The sequence below is a fragment of the Idiotropiscis lumnitzeri genome, chromosome 1, assembly GCF_059441095.1.
Source record: "Idiotropiscis lumnitzeri isolate Australia: NSW breed Sydney's pygmy pipehorse chromosome 1, RoL_Ilum_1.0, whole genome shotgun sequence".
NCBI lineage: Eukaryota > Metazoa > Chordata > Actinopteri > Syngnathiformes > Syngnathidae > Idiotropiscis > Idiotropiscis lumnitzeri.
Window position 1 is genome coordinate 38,123,009 of NC_142391.1, and position 21,407 is coordinate 38,144,415.

A 21,407-nucleotide genomic window follows, 5' to 3' on the forward strand; every position below is an offset into this window, starting at 1 on the left:
TTATTTGTATTTGTTTAATTGATCAAATACAAACAAAAGTGATCCTAAAGGCCAACATAATTTTAAAAATGTAACACATTAGTGCCACAATGTAAACGCTGATATAATTTCTCTTAAATGCATTTTTAAATGCATGACGGTAAACACTCTTCCTTAATCCATTGGTTTTTAATTTGAGAGACAGTTTGGCAAAATTTGAAATGGAAGTGTGATAAAAGCAGCAGATCTCCTTCCGAGACTAACACGAAAAAGGTGGCGAGCAGTCCTTTAAATAAAAAACATATATACAGTAAAAACACTCTCTGCCTGTGGATACATTTGTAAGATCGGCATTTGCCACCCATCTTTCCAATACAGTGACGTAATTTGCCTGTGACTGCAGCTTGAGGCCATTGATAGTATAGTCCAGTTTCATCATGCATTTCCAACAGTCTATCTAACTGACCATGACTATTGCAGTTTTGCCCGCCAAAATAAAAACACTAATTATTTAGGCTTCAAATGGCGTTCTCGGAGTATATCCAGTGGATTGAAAATAAAATATAAAAATGAAATCCTAAACCATAGAAACACAGTCAATGTCTCAAACAAAAATCTTAATGTTAACATTTATAAGTTTCTCCTGACAGAATTTGCACTTTACCGTTTCAGCATGCTGTCAACACTTTCCAACAGCCCTCCTAAAGATTAGGTGTGTTCAAGAAATGGCACATTTAACACATAATTTGTATCTATAAATAATTTTAAAGATTTGACAAAATACTGATGCTTCACACCAAGATCAGGAGTGACAAGTGGTTAGAAAAATACTGCACTGCTAAATCGACTAAAAATAAAAATATTTTGAGAGCACACACTTGATATAAAAAGCAAGGATTTTGTAATATACTGAGATAAATCATTTCAACACTTCTTCCACCGTTAAGGTAAACTACAACCTGTACAACTCAAAGGAATAAAAAAAAAAAAAAAGTTGCGCATATGTGCACACCCTCTTATTGCTGGGTGTGAGGCTGTGATCAGAATTAACCAATCACATTCAAACTCATTAAATAGGAGTCAGCACAACACCTTCCACCATTAATAGTTCCTCTCATTCACCTCAAATAAAGTTAGGACGATCTCGGCATTTCATTACTATGGTTTTTCTTTTTTTGCTTTTCAGCCAAAGTGAAGATTGACTGACATTTTGAACTGCTCATAATTCCTTCCACCTTAAGGCTTAATGTTCTAACTAATGAAAATCAACCCTAAAGCAAAATGCTGCCACGACTATCCTCTCTTTTTCTTTAGTGCAAGATGAGGCTTCCGTCTTGCTCTGGCCTAGTCCAGACATCTGAAGATGGGAGATTGTTGTAAAATGTACTAACATATACGGTCAGCCTCTTGGCACTTGTGTGCCATATAGTCTTTGCCTTGGAAATTCTTCCGTACCTTTTTCCCTCCCTTATCTGATAGCTTTGAACGAGATATATCTATTCGATGCTGGGGAAGCATGTCACACTTTACTAAGTGTCAGTTACAACTAATATGTCAGGAACAGACGACTAGAACATCTCAAATTGTTCCGGAGGTTAACCAAGGACACTTTGAATGACGACAGGTGTGAGCTTTTCACATGATTTTGAATGTGATTGGTTCATTCTGAAAGCAGCTACATGCCTCGTTACAAGAGGATGCGCCCACATTTGGGAAACCGCTTTATATTCATTTTTACTTCACCTCTCGGGGAGATTCAGATATACAGGTTACAGGGCAATCTAATCATTTATAAATGATTGAATTCATTTTTTGTAACATTACAAAGGCCTGCATTGGAACAGGGGTGTGCAGACTTTTTAAACTAATCTTCTGGCACCATTTCAGTCTAGTGCAAATGAAGGCAACAGAGTAAACAAATAGGAGTAGACGCGATGTAACTCCTGCAATAGCTCAACATTTTGCAGTCGAGCCTTTCCAGCGAAGCAGTCTTTTAAAAGCATTTTTTTAAAGCAAAATAAACCCCCTAAAACCTAAGATAAGAAGCACTTCTTCATTCGAGTGAGCGCAGAACTTAACTCATTCACGACCAGTTGAGTTAAAAAAAAAAAAAAAAGAAAGAATCTTTGACGTCTTTAGCCGTCAATGGCAGTAAATGAGTTAAGGATTTAACTATTAAGTGCATATTCAAATGACTCATGATTTGACTGGAAACAGGCAGGTAGGATGTGAGCGATACAGGCCATGTGTGTCAGGGTCAGGACGAGATGTGTCTTTGCCTTTGGCTTCCTGCTCGGCCCCTCTGCTTGTCATATTTAAAAGTAACGATAAGGAAGATGAGAAGAGTGACGCCCTGAATCCCGGCCAGGAGAAAGAAGTAGTAGTGCAGTGAGCAGTCATTGATGTTTCCTAAAGAGACGGAGAGAGAAAACAAGATAGTCTTTGTTCTTCACATCTGATGAAAGTTCAGGGAGGTGATGCTTTTTCACACAGTGGATGACTGACAAAATGACACAGGTAAATTGTGAAGAACAAAAGAGGCCGCCTTGGCATGTTCTTACGCTGCATGCTGTAAAAGAACACTTTGCAGACATGGTGAATGACTTTTTGACAGATAACATTGCGTCTTGTAGCGAGAATGTCAGCACACGACTGTCAGGAGGTACCATTCGGCAGGCTGGCGTACTTTTCAACTCGCGTTTCAAAAACAAATACAGTTGATCTCCCACTTCAGAAATATAACAACAAAGTCATAACTGAAAAATCTGAACAAACAGATCAATGTGGGTGTCTTTGATACCTATTAAAAGGAAGTACTTGTTTTCTCCTGGGAATGGGAAACCATGAAAAACACACTGATTCCAATTCCCAAACTCAGTTGCATTTAAAAAAAACAAACAGGCTTACATCAAAACAGTGAACGTATAAATAAAGCTGGAAATAATATATTACATGGGATGAATATGGTTAAATAATCACTCCAAGAAAATAATCGGTACCAATTTCTAGTTGGTCACTTTAACCAGCAGAGTAAATATAGCCCAAGAAACCGTTTTTGATAACCAAACAATTATGGATTCCAAAATTTGATGTTTGTTAAAACGCATTAGTGTTCAGACAGGGCACTTCACGACCTAAATCACAGCCAACCACAGTCCTGATGTGTTGTTTGTCCTTACAATGCTGTTGTCAGGTAAAGTGACACTGAGGGGTTTAGCCTTGTTTACACATCCAAGATAATCTAGTCACCTTTCTTTTCTGGGCTTTCCCAAGGAAGGGGGAAAAACAAAACAAAACAAAAAAACAACGTTGCTGTCCTCAACTGTCGTTTTAGGCGTCCATGGGATTGTAAATGGCTTAGACAGACTACTTGAAAGGCGCATATTCAAGAACAAACATTTAGTTTGTGTAACAGGCTGTGCTTAATGCACATTGTCTCCTGTGAGTAGTTACTGTACATACAATATATTTCTTCTGTCGTGTAAATGGGGTGATGTCTTCCTCAAATAGCTCCTATTAGTTTCTCCAAGTGGAGCTGTCACTGCAAATAAAGTTGATGGAAGAGACTGAAGCTTGATGGTGGTTGCATACGGGTGCAACTTCTGCCTATTTGCCATCATGACGCTAATTCATGTAAAGAGGAAGTGAAAATGACCTTTTAGCCACTACATTATTGAAATGAAATGGTTTAGGATTCTCAAACTCCGAAGCAAAACAACTACTAGATAGGATAGAGTTTATTTTATAAGTAGCTGATCTCAAAAGACACACACGCACCCACTTATCTCACATATATGTGTGATATATGTATGAGGGATAAGTGCATGTGCGCCGTGCGATACCGCTCCATTCAGGAACAACACACAGAAGCATTTGCGTGTTTATGGGAATATTTAGCCAGCTGTCAAGAATTATATTAAATTCCATCAATGACTCCCAGACAGACAATTCATCAACCCTTTGGTCTTTCTTACTCCATTGTTGGCTTCATGCTGATTGGCCACGTGCACGCCGGAGACATCAGTCTTAGCTTCACGCATTAGCTTAGTACTAGCTAGTAGTCTGTACGTCAGGTAGATGGATTTTAAATTGATAATGATAAGGATAAGCACTTGAGAAAATGGATGAATGAGTGGTTGGTTGGAAGAAAATCCTTGTTTCTGCCTTTCGACAGTGTACGGCTGATGATCTTGGAGGTTAAGATATCATAAACTATAGATTGATATTGCGTTGCCATTAGCACCTATGTACACTCGATATCGTTCCAGTAAAGTATAGTTGAGCCTTGGCAAAGCGCTCTCGATAACATAGTGTAGATAAAGCAATATAAAAGTGCACTTAATTTACTATTGTGATCAAAATGGATGGTTCATATTTTTGGACTATTTTTATTATGTGTTTTTCAGAAAAAGTACAATTAATGTGTAAACCATTTGAATGGATTCTGTCCTGAACAGCCATAGCGGATTTGATGTATGAGTCCAGCCCCAACTGTATACAGACTTGACATCCATTATCTGGATGTTAAAAAATTGTAGTAATATACCAGTATCTTAATTTGCAGGATATTCATAGTAAGACTGCTATTGGCATGGAAATGTGTTGGGCAAGGACCAGCCAATCGATTTGGCCATTCACCAACAAGCCCTATACACCCCCATCATCCTTCATGTTTTTTCACGCAGCAGGCATACCACCATATTCAATTCCCCACATCGGTGGAATGAAGTCATAAGAGATTCTGTCCTAACAAAAATCTACATATTCTTGTACATGAGAACACCGTCTCATACTGCAGATCAAAGTACAGGATTAACTCGTTTCAAACGAGATCATCATGCATTGCATGATCAGTTGATCACAGTAGAGCGTCACAACTTCAAAATGTGCTTGCACAAGGTTACCTTACTAGTCTTGCTGTTATGTGCACACCCTTGTTGATCATTAGTCATTGGAAGAAAGGAAAACTGGGATGACAAGATGCAGCATACACAACTGGTTGTGCTGATGCGCCTCCAACAGCATAAATCGACAACCATTTGATCTTTGAAGAGCGCTGGTGAATGACTGTGATGTGCCACAGCATTCACAAAACACAAAAGGAGAAAACAAAAATCTGTCACAGGTCATATTTATTCCGTCATTATCTGCTCAGATGTTTAGACTGTGACAGGTGGACCATGCATCCATCCATCCATTATCTATTACTTATCGGGGGTCAGATCACGCAGGCAGCAGCTTCAACGACAAGGCCTAGATTTTCCTCTCCTCAGCCACATCTTCCAACACTTCCGGAGGGATCCCCAGGCGTTCCAAGGACCGCCTGAATATGTTGTCTTTCCAGTGTGTCCTAGGTCATCCTCAGGCCTCCTGCCGGTGAAACATGCCTGGAACACATCACCCCTCCTAATCAGGTGCCCAAGCCAACTCATCTGGCTCCTTTCAACGTGGAGGAGCAACGGCTCGACTCTTGAGCTCTTCTCGGATTACCGAGCTACTCACCCCATCTCTAGGGGAGAGTCCGGAAACCCTGCCGAGGAGACTCATTTTGGCTGCTTGTATCCTCGATCCTGTTCTTTCAGTCCCACATGTCGTGAAAATAGGTGAGGTTCGGAACGTAGATCGACCGGTAAATAAAGTGCTTTGCCTTTTGGTTCGGCTCCCTCTTCATCACGACAGACCGATAGAAGGTCCGCATCACAGCAGTTGCTGCACCATGCTCGATCTCACACTCCATCCTCCCCTCACATGTGGTCTAGACCCCAAGATACTTGGAATGCCATCACTTGTGACAGGATCTCATCCCTTTCCCAAGGAGGGGGGGGAAACATGTTAATGTTCTCATATGTTGTTTCATAACTTTTTACAATAGAATAGGTGGCAAAGGGCAGTCTTGGTGGATTTCTACCTGTACTGCTAACAAATCTGACTCACTGCGGGCAATCCGGACAAAACACTGACATAGGTGATACAGGGACCGTACAGCCCGTATCAATGGTTACAGTATTCTATACTCCCGAAGCAACACCCACAAAACTCCCAAAATGAGACAGTTGAACGCCTTCTCCAAGTCCACAAAACACATGTAGACTGGCGGTGCAAATTCCCAGGCAAATTTAACACCAGCTCGAGCTCTTGACCTCCAAGAGCTAGTTTCTGTAGCCAGGGATCAGACCGCCAACGTCCCTGCCTTTTGCCGCCGCTCACCTCACAGGGCACCTGACCCCTTTGGATCCTCCCACAGGTGGTGATCCCATTGGAAGTGGGATCCATGTTACCTTTTCGTGCTGAGCATGGGGGCAGGCCCGGCCGTCCACTATGGAGGGGGAAAGGTAGACTAAAATACCAAAAAGCTGCATAAACTCAAAGCAGAAATCAATGTGGTTGACAGATGGAGCAAAATGAGGGATACATTTGCTGTTAAAACGCTTGGATTATCATCCAATAAACTAATTTAAGAGGTTATAAAGTCACTCACACTTCTGCAGTCTTAATTGACCAACTCATGTAGATTCTAAAAGTTTTACAGAATCAAGTAAAGAAGAGCAAAACATCTGTAGTGGTATATACTAAGACCGAATTGGGACCTGTTGCGTAAATTGTTGAAACATGACAATGGGCCACGATTTACAACTATAAACTGCAAAACAAATCACCATTGAGGGTATTTTAATCTCTTCGCGAAAGGTTTGAAATATCCAATCCAACTTTTATCCAAGTATAGTAGTTTGGAATTTCCATTTCCAGACTCTGACCCCAAAAGGGCCCACAGCCGAGTGATTTCGCAAACATGGCCAACCTTTCGAAAGGGCTTTCTGGTTAAAACCAGAATAAAGCCCACACATTATATCTGACAGAGCTTTTTAAAAGTAGGGGTAGTAGGATTTTACACAGGGCGCATGCATGACTATGTTGGACAGTGCACAAAACCACGGAACCCAGACGAAATAGGTCAATTTAAAAGATGGATCAATTGATCTAAACACAGAAATGTCATGAGTCAACATTTAAATGTGTGAACACATTCAAGAAAATTTGAGGTGAAATCAATGGTTTCTTTCAACTATAAATAGTAATTTTCAGTAGCCCTTCACTTGCTAATAAAATTGATGCGTTTCACATGGTCGAAACCGTTCACAGTTTGGCCGTCTAACCTGTGCTGCAAACTACCTTTGTAGCCCTTACAAGATGTCCATTTGTACTTCAAGTTACATTTATAACATAGCTCACAGTTAAGTTCAACTATTGTGATATAAAAGGCCTCCATTAAAACGCTGACATTTCACTCAATGTGACCCAAAAACTTCTTCAGTGGGATGTGTGAATGTCATCTTACTTTGGACGTCTTAAAAAGTCTTGGACATCCGATATTAGATTGACAGCTTGAACACGGGTCAAACGAAAGACCATTTGTCATCATGGGACAAGAATGACTCCGAAAAAAAGCTCAATTTGACCTACATTTAGCCGTAAAAAGAATATCAAATTAAATGCAGAAAACAGTATTTCAAAAAAGTAACACTTCTTATCTGAAGGACATGCTTGTGAGAAGAGTTAAAGGTGGAGCTGAACGGACTGCTTGTGAAAGTAATAAAATCATTGTACTGGAGAAACTTAGGGAGTTACTCTACGACCTACGATATCTAAAGCAAACGAGGAAACAATGTTTGATGGGATGAGGAGATCAGGCCTTGTTTTCATGTAAATAGGAAGTTTTAAAAGTGGCAGTGATTGAAAAAAAAAAACATTTTGCATTTACGATAATGATGTCCGGTTTTGACTGACTTTCAGAGAAGAAGTAATTTAATAATGTTACAAGGTCAGATTGATGTCGTACAGTGGTAATAAAGAAATGCATCTGAGCGCAATGTCTAATATTTTAGATTTTTAATAATTATACCTCAGTTACGTGAGTCAAAAATATACCAGCACAAATTTCAGTATGATATTGTTGAATGAATACCTTTCTCATATTGTCAATCAAAAGTAAACATTACACTGGTCAACAACGATTTTTAATCAGAGATGGCTCTATATGTCCCTAAAATTAATTATGATACCGATTTAAACAAATGGCCTTAAGTCTTTACTTTTTTCTAGCTCATCAGGGTTTTGAAACATTTTCATTTTTGTTTTTAAATTAGACCTAAAAAAAACTTGCACAATATTTAATTTACCATCCATCCATCCATAATCTATACCGCTTCTCCTCACTAGGGTCGCGGGGGGTTGCTGGAGCCTATCCCAGCTATCTTCGGGCAGTAGGCGGGGGACACCCTGAATTGGTTGCCAGCCAATTGCAGGGCACACAGAGACAAACAACCATCCGCGCTCACACTCATACCTAGGGGCAATTTACAGTGTCCAATCGGCCTGCCATGCATGTTTTTGGAATGTGGGAGGAAACCGGAGTACCCGGAGGAAACCCACGCAAGAACGGGGAGAACATGCAAACTACACACAGGATGACCGGAGCCAGGATTGAACCCACGCCCGATGCTGTCTCTCACTGCGAGGGCATCGTGCTAACCAGTCATCCACCGTGCCGCATGTAATTTTCTATGCGTTGTAATTTATAATCTATATTTCAGATAAAAATTCCACTTGTTACCGGACCTAACCGTTCATCTTCAAATACTGCTAAATATTTTTCTACATTACATATTAATTTTATTATTATTACCATTATCATTATTATGAAAACTCAATGTGCTGGACAAAAAACAGGGGCTGATTCGGAAGCAGTGTCAATTCTGGCCCCGGCCTTCCTGTGTGGAGTTTGCATGTTCTCCACGTGCCTGCGTGAGTTTCAACCGGGTACTCCGGTTTACTCCCAAATTCCAGAAACATTCAAAGTTGGTTGATTGAACAACATGAATTGATTGTTGATCTTTGTGTGCCCTGTGATTGGCTGGCGAGCAGTCCAGCGTGTACCCCACCTCCTGCCCGAAGATATCTGGGATAGGCTCCGTCACGCTAGTGACCCTTGTAAGAAGAAGCGGCTCAAATAATGGATGGATTGATAATAATTAGGGCTGTCAAAATTAAAGCATTAACTCAGGTGATTAATCCAACAAATTTTAACTCAGTTTGATTTGCTTAAAAAAATAATTTGCATACTTTGCAAATATTGTGCCATATTAGCTGTCTTGAGCACATCTCAGAACAAAACACTGTGTTTAAGTTACCACTGGGCCTTGCAAACCAACACTGCTGGAGTGTGGCGCTTGTGGGCAGTTTTGAGAAATGTTTCTAAGAAAAATCCCTGTAAAAATGTCTCAGTTTAGATCGTATTGAAAAATCCAAGAAAGCTATTAGAACAGTCTTTGAATTCAATATACTTCATATTTAGGATTTTGCATCATTTCCAAGATATTATTAAAGTAAATATCTGTTATAAGCTTTGCAAAAAATAGTAGTTTTAATCACGATTAATAATAGAATTTCTGTGATTAATTAGTTAAAAAAATACATCACTTGACAGCACTAATAATAATATAATAATATGTACAAAATAATTATGATCTTTGTAATGTGAGACTTTTTGATACAGCTCTTGATTGAATATTGCATAAGTGGCAGCAATGTGCGTGCAGGAGTGGGGTAAATACTGCTCCCTACAGAATATAATAATAATAATAATACTTTTTTGTTAACTTGGTAAAATTAGATTCCCTATTTAAAAGACTAAAATTGTTGAACACAGCTAGAAAGAAGTTTTCTGAAGACATTTTTCCAGAATCTGTATAATATATTCAGTTAAAATAACGTACTTTGAAGGTTTAACCTCACCAACATTTCCACCTTCTTGCTATGCAAACCCTTTGCCTGGTATGCTGTGTCAACATGTGTCTAAGAAGAATGTTCTTACTTAAGTAATGGTCAAATTTAAACACACGTTATCAAAATCCACAAATCCTAAGTATCTGTTTTTTTTTTGTAAACATGCCTGACAACAACTTCAAACAGGGACTTTCAGCTTTTGAGACTGGAACTTTTAAATGCTGACTTTTCCAGGATGAGCAGGTGGAGACAAGAGTGACAGCATCAAGTCGTGAGATGCCGGACTACCAGTTCCATCTCCATGTTAATGCTCAAGGGACAGCTTTCCTAAAGTCGAGCAGGGAGGTGTAATCAGACCCCCGGCCTGTGATTAATGCTCCTCATCTATCTTCAGGCCAGTGTGGCTCAGTAAAACTCTGAACAGTTCACCCAGGAAGCTGTTTACTGAACACCATTATGCCTGAAGCCATGAAAATGAGCTGAATCTTTTCCACCTAGAAAGCAAAGAGGACTCAATACGCTAACATTTAAACTAACTGTGAAAAACAGCCACAAAACTGTTAAATTTCTGACTGTACTTAATACCTAAGCTTTGTGTCATCAGGGGTTTTTTTTAATCAGTGGCCAGGAGGATGTTTTTATTCCATTTCTTGAGCTCACCATTCAAATGACGTGTGTTTGAAAAACAAAAGAAGTCTTTCAGACAATCCGGCTCAACTTAAACTGCCCCTTAAATGAAGCTAAGATGAGAAACTGATGGATTTATGAAGCGTGTAACCCACCTTGCAGAGCTGACATAATCAAAATCACACTCATTCTTGAGGCGCACTGTATTAATGAGCTATTATGGTTTTGCAGGTATGTTATTTACATCTTTACCACCAGCTCATAGGAATGCGATCTGGGTCGGCAACCTTCTGCCAATAAGAACTAATCAATCTACTGCCAACACCTCATTATTCATACTACGACACAGATTATGAGGGAAAAGTGTCCTTTAAATAACAAGAATGCACAGAGTGTTTTGCGACTCTTTAGACTACTAATTTACAAACCCCTTGAGTGGATTTAAAACACCACAATCTATGAACACTATTGAGTGCTGTCCTGGTAAAATCCGTTTCAGCAATCTAAATTGATACCACCCAGTCCACACTCATGACATGCTAAGTACTGCAGTTTGTGTATCAAGATTGGTCAGCTGGAGTGGCGGTGATGATGCAGTTTAACTACAAAAATCACATTGTGCAGGCCTTCCATGATTCTGTCGTTTCAAAGGGGTCGCATAAGGCAAACATAGTGTCTTTGTCGAGACAGTGTTAGCTCTAATTACTTAATTGGCATAGGTCTGAACTAGAAATATGAGGTTAGTACATTTACACTGATTTTCATGATTGTGGTTTCAATTTACACCCATTAACGTACTAAGAACTATGGTAGTTCAAATATTTTGACCATCCCATGTACGGTGGATAAATAAGAACCAAAGTACAGCAAACAATTTTGAGAGCTGCAGTAAGGCGTCACCCTAAAATGTCATATTTTCTTACCAAAATCTTTGTGAGATGACATCCATCCAATCTCCTTCAGAGACACGATGGCCAACAAACCCGAGCCCACAAAGGAGCCTATCCCAGAGAAAAAGAAGAAGAGCCCCATGATGGCACTCTGCATAGACTTGGGTGCAGCAGAGTAGGCAAACTCCAGTCCTGCAGAAAACACAACACATTTATTGCATTAGTTTAAATGAAAACAGGAGGTTGCTTAGCTGGCAGCTTCAGAATAAATGTGTCTTGAAGCAACTGATGCAAAATAGAATACACAACTTGGCCGCATGATTAGCACATCACTTTGACATTTTGTGGCTTTCAATGTAATGGTCAAGCGGCATAGGAGTCCCTGCCATCAATCTTGTAGCTTTTTCTAGTTGGTTGTCAATCTGCTATGCTATGCTATAGTCAGGGAGAGACAACCACATTTCTGTGAGAGAAATCACACAATTTGCAGAGACAGATGGAAAGCATGGAGTGGGAGGGCTGTTATTTTGCAACACCAGACCTGTCTGCCTGCTAGCTGACGTTGATAATTTCATGGCACCTCATGTGATTTTTCAAATAAAGCCCGATAGCTACATCTGTCTGGGGAGATTACAGAACGGGGTTGAATATGTTTGCTTTTTCAGACTTTAAGGACAGCTCCCTCACAGATAGATACCTATGTTCTGGTATCGGGGCTACAAAAATGGTGGTCGGTATTAGAGCATTGCAAACCTTTCCAGGTGTTTTCAAAGATACATTTGTATTCTAAAGGATAACCTTTTGTTTGGAACTCACTAGCGAATGCACTTTGCAGAAGACAACAAAAGAAAAAAATACTCACAAACTTAATACAGTATGAGCTAAGTTTTTGCAACAAAACAATGTAATCTTTTGAGACAAGGAATAAAAAAACATGTGTATATAATAAAAACAAACTTGTGTTTCTGGTTAAAGGTATTTCTAAATGCTACATGGAATGCTGTTGTATTCAATTAAATTATTTGCACTTCACTGTATTCCTTGAAATGAAGTTGCACATATTTTGAGTGTGACTATATCTGCGTTTCGAATTCCAAATTCTCTCTTTGTTTCATGATTCTTTTATTTCAGATACAAAATCTCATCCAGTGTTTAACATCTAAAATACCCTATTTCCTCCTATAATTTGATTTCATTTTTTTAAGTGAGGGAAAAAAAAATCATTGATATTAAGAATCTCTTTTACGAGAGTGTCCTGGTCATGATGCTGAGACAGTTTCTGTACTCGACCAGGCATCTTGGGGTTAGGCAGATTTAAGCTTCTAAATATCGCTTTTTCAAAAGGCTATGAAGCCATTTTGTATATTCTGAAAAAGAAAATGGCATTTACTCACCCATACAAAGGTTAAATTCATTTTATATTGTTTAAACAATTCTGGATTGATTCGCTTGGTCTGAGCATGGAAAATATGCAACCAAATGTCTGTCTTACTCATATAAATGTATTTTATGGCTCTTAAAACTTTAATCTTAGGCTATCTGTTTTTATCATTCTGCTTACGTAAAAAAAAATAAATGGTCTGTTAAAAGGCTACGTTGTACTTACATAAATCAGACTGGTAGTTACCATTTAATTATATGAATCTAAAATTAAGGCTAGACAACAGCGCTAAATTCAGTACCTGCAATGCTGGCAAATATTTCACTGATGCCTATCAGCACATATTGAGGCACTTGCCACCAAATGGGTAAATCTGCTGCATAGTATACGACGTTGCCGAGCACTTGGTCAATGGGACCATTTGCTTTGATGATCTCCAGGCGTTTTGTTTCCAGTATACCTGATGGGCAGACAAAAACAGGAAAATTGACAGCAAATGCGACAGTAAAAAGCACCTACACTTCTAGACTTGTGGCCAATTTAGTGATTAAGCGATTTTTGATTATTTCCAACCATTTCATTAAGATCACATTGGCATGCGTCTGTATTGTGACTGCTATTATAACTCCTGTCTGAAAAAAGCTACTCTTAAGTAAACTATCGAGCACTAATTCATTCTTAACTTTAATTGGTGGCTATTATCGTGCAAGCAGCAGCTCCAGTAATTGCAGATAACGGCCAAAGGCAGCCTCATCATAACTACACTTAATACTCCACTTGGAGAGCAGTTGTAGTTTTGTAATCTGACCATGTAATAATACCAGCTGTTCATCTCAGTCCATGCACACAACCCTGCTTAACCACTCTTCAAAACCCACACAGCTCGACTTGATCCCTCATCCTGGACATCAAAAGGCAATTGAGCTCCATAAGAAACGCATTAGAACACAAACTTGAAAGCATAATGAACAAAAAAATATTACACAAGTAATTCCAGCTCTGCTTTCTACAGCCTGCCTCAGTTTCTGCACAAACAAAAATCAAACGACAAATCAATCGTTCTCTGCAGGCCAGCATATTTGAGACGGCCTCTTATACAGCATAGGAGCTCTAACTTTGCTCGTCATGCCTAACAGTAAACCCCATGAAATTGCACTGCACCAGTTTCGTTATGAGAGAGTTGTAGGATGGACATTTAATGTGAGACTGTATCCCCTCTCTTATTTTCGCAAGGGTTGCAAGTGTGCTGGAGACCAACAGAGCTGACTTTAGGCAAGAGGCAGTATACATCCTAAACTGGTAGTCAGCCAATTGCGGGACAGATATTCTCTGATAAAGACGAGATTATATCTGCAAAAATTCTCATTTGTTTCGTGTAGGACAACATGATTTCAGCCTATTCCTTTGAGATTATTTGCATATGCCCCATGTATAACCTTTTAGGATTAAAGGAGGCCAGGCTGATGACTAAAGAGTGTGAGTCAACTCCCAGGAATTAATGTGTGCAATTGAAGGCAACACATTCAATCATTTTTTTGATATGATATACAAGTGTTCCTGTGCTTGTGTGAGTTTTCTTCAGCTTCCTCCTGCATTCCAAAATGCATGTTAATGCTCTTACTTGTACATACAAATGAGTTACTGATTGCTTTCTATATATGCACTGCAATCTGCTGTCAACTAGTTCATGGTCTACTCAGCCTGGCCAAAGTCAGCTGGGATAGGCTCCAGTTCACCCACGGCCAAAGTGAGGGAGAGTAGTATTGAATATGAGCGGATGGAAAGTGTAGAGGACATTATTGTCCACGTCATCACCTTGTCCAAACCAACTGAATCCAGCCACGCAGCTAGCGTGTAAACTCACTGTTCTGTGACCGATGTCCACACCACTGCTCCGTCATAAAAACCTTTCGCGCCATTCCAAGAAATTGCTTGCTTCAATATTTAGAATTTATTTCGCTGTGAAAGGGCTTTACTTTCCCCCAAGAAGTGGGGTGATAAAAGCAGATACCGGAATGGTCTTTCAACACCATAACTGAATATGTTAGAACATATTTCTGTCTAGGAATGCCAATGTCCTCTGAAAAGAAAATATCAAACTTAGATAAATCACGTATATATCATAAACATATAACATCACTGATGGAAAAGAACTAAAATAGTCTCCCTCAACTATAAGTCTTACCACCCAATTTCATACAAACTATAGAACAAAGACACACGGCTACTTCACACATAAACAATTTTAAGCAATTAATTTGACATCTTATACAGTTATTCAGAAATGTGTCTTTTTCTGGCTTGTCTCTCTCATGAATTTTCAACTGGTTGTATCAATGCAGTCGCTTCCCTGCAAAATGCTGAACTTCCATTGTCAAATAATTCCCATTCTACAAACAAAAACGACTCTATGGCGAGGAAGCAGTCATTCAGGGCAAACCAGTGCAATGCCTTAACTGCTCCAGTAACAACACATTTTTATATGCTGTCAGTGGGAATGTGATGTACACATACAGGATTTATTTATTGATCTGAGACGGATAACAAAGAAATTAACAATATAATTTAGTCTAACTTTATAAAGCTCATACATAAAAATATGATGCCATATTCCAAACATTTGCAGTTATGCATTATTTTATAGTAGGTAGTTCCACCATGGACGTGCTTTGAAACTTGACAAAATAATCCTGAACGTCATTCTCTTTTATCGGCCAGGTCAATTTATAAGAAAGGGTGCATGTAGGGCATCTCTTTGTGTACTCACCTGCTGCCACAGCCGACCACATGACAAAGAACATCCCCACAGCAATCCTCTTCAGAGAGGAGGGCAGCAGGCCACGCCGCTTCAGAATAGGGTCCACCACTTTGTCCTTAAGAGGAATCAGCATGAGGATGAGCACAGCATCAAACATGGTGAGCCAGGCTGCCGGGAAGCGAAATGTCATCTGGAAGATTCAGAGAAAATAGATTAAATAAAACTGTACAAAATGCAATAAAGCGTGAAAGCTGTGGAGAATGTCTCCACAGTCTAACGCAGCTGACTAAATTGGAGTGCGTTTGCACATTTGGCTTGCTGTTACTTTGGCACCCCCAGGTGGTCAGAGTTAAATGTAACTGAAATCTATGTCGACACATTTGTTTGCATTTCCATAACATTGTATTTATCAGAAGAATAACATTTGATCTACAAGCAGACTACGTGTGGAGTCCTACACCAACTAGACATGAAATCACATGGAATTTATGTAGAATATCTAGAAGTTTCAGTCATACATTCAAATGACTATCTTCTGAGTGTGACTCGGGTTCATAAATATGTATTTTCAAGTGCAACTCGTTTTTTATTATTTTATTTTCTATTGTAAGCAGATTCTAATTTTCAAATTGGTCCATTGCCTTTGCCAAGTAAAACCCTGTATCGTTATCAAGTGTTGGAGTGCTGCAGAAGGGCAACATAGTAAAACAGGCTGAAAAGTGGCTTTGGAGGACTGGACTTGCACTGGAAAAAAAAAAAGATCCATGCAGTTTTTCTTCAAGTTCTGAATGCTTCATTTCATTTGTAGCAATGTGCTTAACATCGCAATGCACATTCTAACAGAGTGTATGTGCCTGATTCTGCAGCAAAAGTACATGACAAATTGCTCTGTTTCTACTCATGCATATGTATTCACAAGAGGGCCCAAAGACAAGCGTGGGTTTCGTACAAAAGAGGATGAGGAAGCATAAAGAGAATCTGATTTTATATTCTATCTATGAAAACAGCGGGGAATGCATATTACCGTAGATCTATTTTTAGATCACTAAACCTTGAATTTCTGTGTTAGTTTGTGTTGCAAGTGACTGAATTTATTTGCTCAGTTAGGAGTAACACAAATTGTGGTTCGAGGGCAGTGGCGTGCTCACTATGAGCACACAACGATACGTTTAGTAAATGTACACAGTACAAAGACTACATACACTTCCTACATTCAGCCTGCCCCAATTCAAAATATACTGTAGATTATATCTATTCATCTACATTATGCTTAATACCACTATGATAAAGTAGCTAACTAGATTGTTAAGACAGAACAAGACAGATACACATACAGTAGTTGAAGAGATGAAACAATTGTATTTAGCTTTGAATGTCATGCACCATAAATAATTACAACACATTCATTCGCTTGCAGCGCCACTTTCATTGTGTTCCGTCTCCTTGAATAGATGTAATTTCTTTCAGTTGTGCCATTGAACTGTGTCAGGTGAGGAAGTAAAAACACTGCAGCATCAAATCTCATTTCCCTTTTGATTTTGAGAAGTGTCATGACTTGTAGCAAACAAAGTCTGGGTTTCATTTTTGATTGTGTGTACAGTGAAATTTGTGTGGAGAAAGAAAACAACCTGCCATTTTTGTTCTTATATGATCGCCGGTTGGAAACATTACCTATGACATCCTGTTTTGGTTAAATAAAAAGGAAAACATTCATGAATTCCATTCTATAAGTTAAAATCACTTGAAAATTGGAACAGCTGCGCTATATAATATTCATCGGTATGCTGTCCTTCTCTTTTATTGGTTAAAGAGCAAGACGGGGAATGTATCCGGCATTGCGTCCTGATCACATTTTTCCAATATCTCATTTTATATTACTCTTATCTCAAGATGGAAACACAGGTAGCCTTTGTCAGACTTATTCATCGAGAGCCATCAGATTGAGGCGCTGTTGTGGAGTGTGCTAACTAGACAGGTTGCTAATCTGCAAGGTATTAGTCTGTTGAGTAAAGTTCTGATTTAATCCCCAAGGCAATACCACAACCTTTGTCAGCCGCCAGCTGTTCCCTACCACTGCGTCAGTGACTAGTTTCAAATGTGAACAACCTAGTTTAGAACTACTTTTTGCAGGAAACACCACACCACCTATTTTTCAACACTGAATACTTTGTGTTTATGTATATTATAGAAAAGAAGAAATCTCGGACAACAAATTGACAGTAGTTGTCAGAGGTAGGCATTCCGTCTGACCAATGGACCGGTCCGTCAGTCCGTCCCTGACAGACGCCCGTTTTGCTGACAACTGTCCCGTGTGTTTGTCTTTCCTTGAGAGGATACAAGAGATATGTGTGAGAGTGAGTGCTCCTATTTTCAATCGGATCTTTGTAGGGATTTAGACAGCCGCCTCTGATTGGCGAAGAAGTCAGAACCAGAAGACATCACTTCACTTTGCTATGAGAACAAAAAACTACAATGTTTGTTTGAGGCTAATAATTTTATGTACGTGTATTTATTTGCATATAAACCTTTGCGGCTTTCTGTTAAATCTTGGTGAAATAATTTACATTCAAGACTTTCCTGTGTGTGTGTGGCTGAATACATGCAGCCCGCTTCCACTGATTCTATTTAGAAGCACTTTGCGCTTGCTGTACAGTAGATGACGGTATGCACCAAAGAGCTGTAATCTGCCCATGAACAAAGATGAAGATGATGAAGAAGCTGACACAGATTATGAGCATTTATAAACAGCAGTTGGAGGGCACGACTTGGATTGGATTTGATTTACATTTGGCCACAATACGGACCTGGATTCTGGTTATGCTAAGCCATTTTAAACTTTAAATTGAAAAGACTTTTTGGCCTTTGGGAGGTTGAACAGCTGCAGACAGCCACTGACAAATAGGTATATTCGAGTGTATGGCCTCTTTGAGCCGTGTGAAGTAGTTTTACTGATAGACCATACGCTCCAGTTACCATTTTAGTCACATTGGATTTTTCATCGATTGGACTGTTTTTTTTTTTGCTGAGTGACAGACTAAATAATGAACTACAGGTCGGACTGGCCAATTTACGATTAAAATTCAATCAGGCTTGAATAAAATGCCGCTGACGAATGACGGACCGGCAAAATGCAGTAAAATGCCGACCTCTGGTTGTTGTACAATAACTTGTTTAATTACCATGTGGGGGTCAGTGGAGCTATTGGCGGCAGCAACTGGAATTGTTAGATGGAGGCCCTGCAGAATGTATGTTGTCTGCATCTGCAATGTAAAAGGGAGATTAGCATTAGAGAATTCACTTCCTCTACCCATTCTCAGATGCTATAGAAAATGTTAATACATGGCAGTGTTTACCTTTATATTTTGTATAGTCTTGCTTCTACCATTTCACAAAATAAATTTCATAAATTCCAAAATGATTTTTTTTTACCTGGAAATACACCATCCAGTATGGAATAAGGGCTAAGAAGACTGGTAGGATTTTCACCAAAGATTTTACTTCCTCCACTTTCTCTTCTGGAAATTTTCCTCCGTAAGTCACTTTGGCACCATCCAATAGAGTTGGTTTATTGCTTCTATGAAACAAAAAAAAAAAAAACATCTGAAAAAAATGGACATAAGCGTTTTTCACAGGTCAGCGACAAGATGCTCTTTTTCAAAGCAATGTCCAAGTTTTTTTTCCAGGAAGAACACGTCAAGCCATATTTTGCACATTGCAACAACAGTATGTCTTCCTAGTAAAGCGTGTGAGTACTGGGCTGACAAAGACAAACTTGTCCTCCACTGAAAACATGAATCATTATCCATCCATCCATTATCTGAACCACTTATCAACACAAAGTATCATAATGGAGACCCCTGACTGTAAGATGTAGAGACGAACAATTTGTGTCCTCAGTTCCCAAACGTGTTTTGCAGGCATAGAAAATGACTGATGCGCAAACAATTGACTAAAAAGTTTCTCAGTTTTAACTATATATTGCATTTCTACTGTATTTAACTGAACCGAGGTTGAAAAGGATTTGAAAATTATTGTATTGATTTTATTTTTGTTTGACACTATGACCCAACTTGATAGGAATTGGGGTTCATAAGATATTTCAACTCATGAAAGGTAGAAGCTTATCCAGGCTTTTACAGTAAATTTTACTTACCCTTAAATAACAGTGCTTTTAGAGATAGAAAAGAAAGCCTATATAATCACCATGTCAGGACAAATGTTTTCATTAGGATTTCTTTATAGCCACTCAAAGATACAATGTCAAGTTGGTGAACATTACAGTTCCAACCGGTGAATTAGTTTTGGTTTTAAGTGAAGAAGACACACATCAGAACAGCTTTGCACTTGAGCAAAGGAAGATGGATGTCAGCTCCAGCAAAAAAAAAAAATATCAAAACCAAATGAGGTATAGGTTTAACTTCACCTAGCTGCATTATTCTAAATAATTGTAGAGAGAGTGTTGTCGGGATCTGTTAGCTTTGCTAAATTACTGTCCCCTCTGTGGCCATTTGACACAGAACTTTCTTTTTGGGGTTCCATTAAAATGCAATGTTAAGATATACGAATAAACAAGGGTGACATATTACCGAAGCAAGTCAGGCTCCTTGGGTTTTGGGGAGCAACAAGCGAAGCTCAGTATCTTGAACATATCAGTGAATGCGCTGCCATCAGCAGGTTTGGTGATAAAAACTGTGCGGCCCAGGAGGAAAACGAGGAAGGAAATCCCAAGGCACACAGTAGGAATAATGTAGCCCAACTCAAAGCTGAAATTTTGCTGAATGTAGGCCACGCCCCCCAGTGACAGGATGGCACCGAGGTTAATGCACCAGTAGAACCAATTGAAGAATCTGCGCGTGGCTTCAGGTCCTCTGTCTTTGACCTATGGGATAACAACAACGCATCACTGTTACACATATGGTACACTGGGGTTAATAAATAATAAAGCCACCTCATAAAAATGCGAGTGTCCTCTACTTAACCAATTGTGCAAGTTGTAAGCAAGTCAACCATTGACAGTTCCACCTATAGAGCTTAGACTCAAAGGATATGCCAGGAGTCACATCTGCTGTGTAAACTTACTTTGAAGATTAATCAAATAATCGGTTAACATTTTATTTTGCATTGAAGTGTATTACAAAACATTTTCAATTACTGTTCATTAGGCAGTTATTGTTGTCCATTTAGTTTTGTTCAGTGAAAAAAAGAAAACATATAAGCAATAAATCACACGAGAGGAATTTATTTAAACTCACCAACTTTTTTTTAAACTGTCGCTGGTTTGGTCATTGTTTTCCAAAGCAAAACCAGATGTATAATTGTGATTAAACAAAAAAATAATACGGCTGTTTTCACAAAGGACTATGGAAATCAGAGAGGTTGAGAGGTTGAAATCTGAGGATTCTAAATGACTACTCCGTTTTTAAAATAGTTGCGGATTCATTTGATAATTGATTAGTTATCAATTGATTAATTTTAACAGTTCTATACGATAGCATAATCAGTCACAAAAATATAATACAGAACAATCAGTTCAATGTCCAAGCAAATTGTATTCTAATATTCTCGGGACAGCAGTGACCCACACGAAGTTCTCCTTTTGGAGGAAGCAAAAAGATTATCTATAGGTGATAAAGAGTAGGAAAAACAAGATGTGACGTTTCAAGGCTACAATTAACATCTGATATTCCAATGCCGGTTTCATGTGATTTTAGAAATTCACTTTCTCTGACCACAATACCATCATCAGTCTTAAAACAACTACAACTTCTAATTTGTAGATGGTGGGAAGTTCATTATCTTCATAGGTTATTTTCCAGTTGTGTTTTGCTTGTTATCTGCTAATGGTCTGGTTTTGTTATTCAATTGCTCTGAATGGAGATACATGTGATTTCTGGTTACTTAATATAAATGTATCGAGGCTGGACAATTCATAATAACCACAATTATTTTGATAGAGATTGAACTCATGTGTTTTTCCTTATATTATGGG

At 38.9% G+C, this 21,407-nt stretch overlaps 1 protein-coding gene across 2 annotated transcripts in view; it reads right to left on the minus strand.

Annotated features, from left to right (window-relative positions):
• Nucleotides 1–21,407, minus strand: part of slc15a4 (solute carrier family 15 member 4) — a 25,371-nt gene continuing 3,964 nt past the window's right edge. For both annotated transcript variants that reach the window (XM_088299683.1, XM_088299682.1), the window contains exons 3-9: nt 20,005–20,297; nt 18,848–18,992; nt 18,598–18,678; nt 15,428–15,608; nt 12,962–13,120; nt 11,313–11,471; nt 1–2,388 (exon numbers count right to left, since the gene is read on the minus strand). In XM_088299683.1, coding sequence (XP_088155809.1) covers nt 2,237–2,388; nt 11,313–11,471; nt 12,962–13,120; nt 15,428–15,608; nt 18,598–18,678; nt 18,848–18,992; nt 20,005–20,297 — 1,170 coding nt within the window. In that variant the 3' untranslated portion in view covers nt 1–2,236. The remainder of the gene's footprint in view (nt 2,389–11,312; nt 11,472–12,961; nt 13,121–15,427; nt 15,609–18,597; nt 18,679–18,847; nt 18,993–20,004; nt 20,298–21,407) is intronic.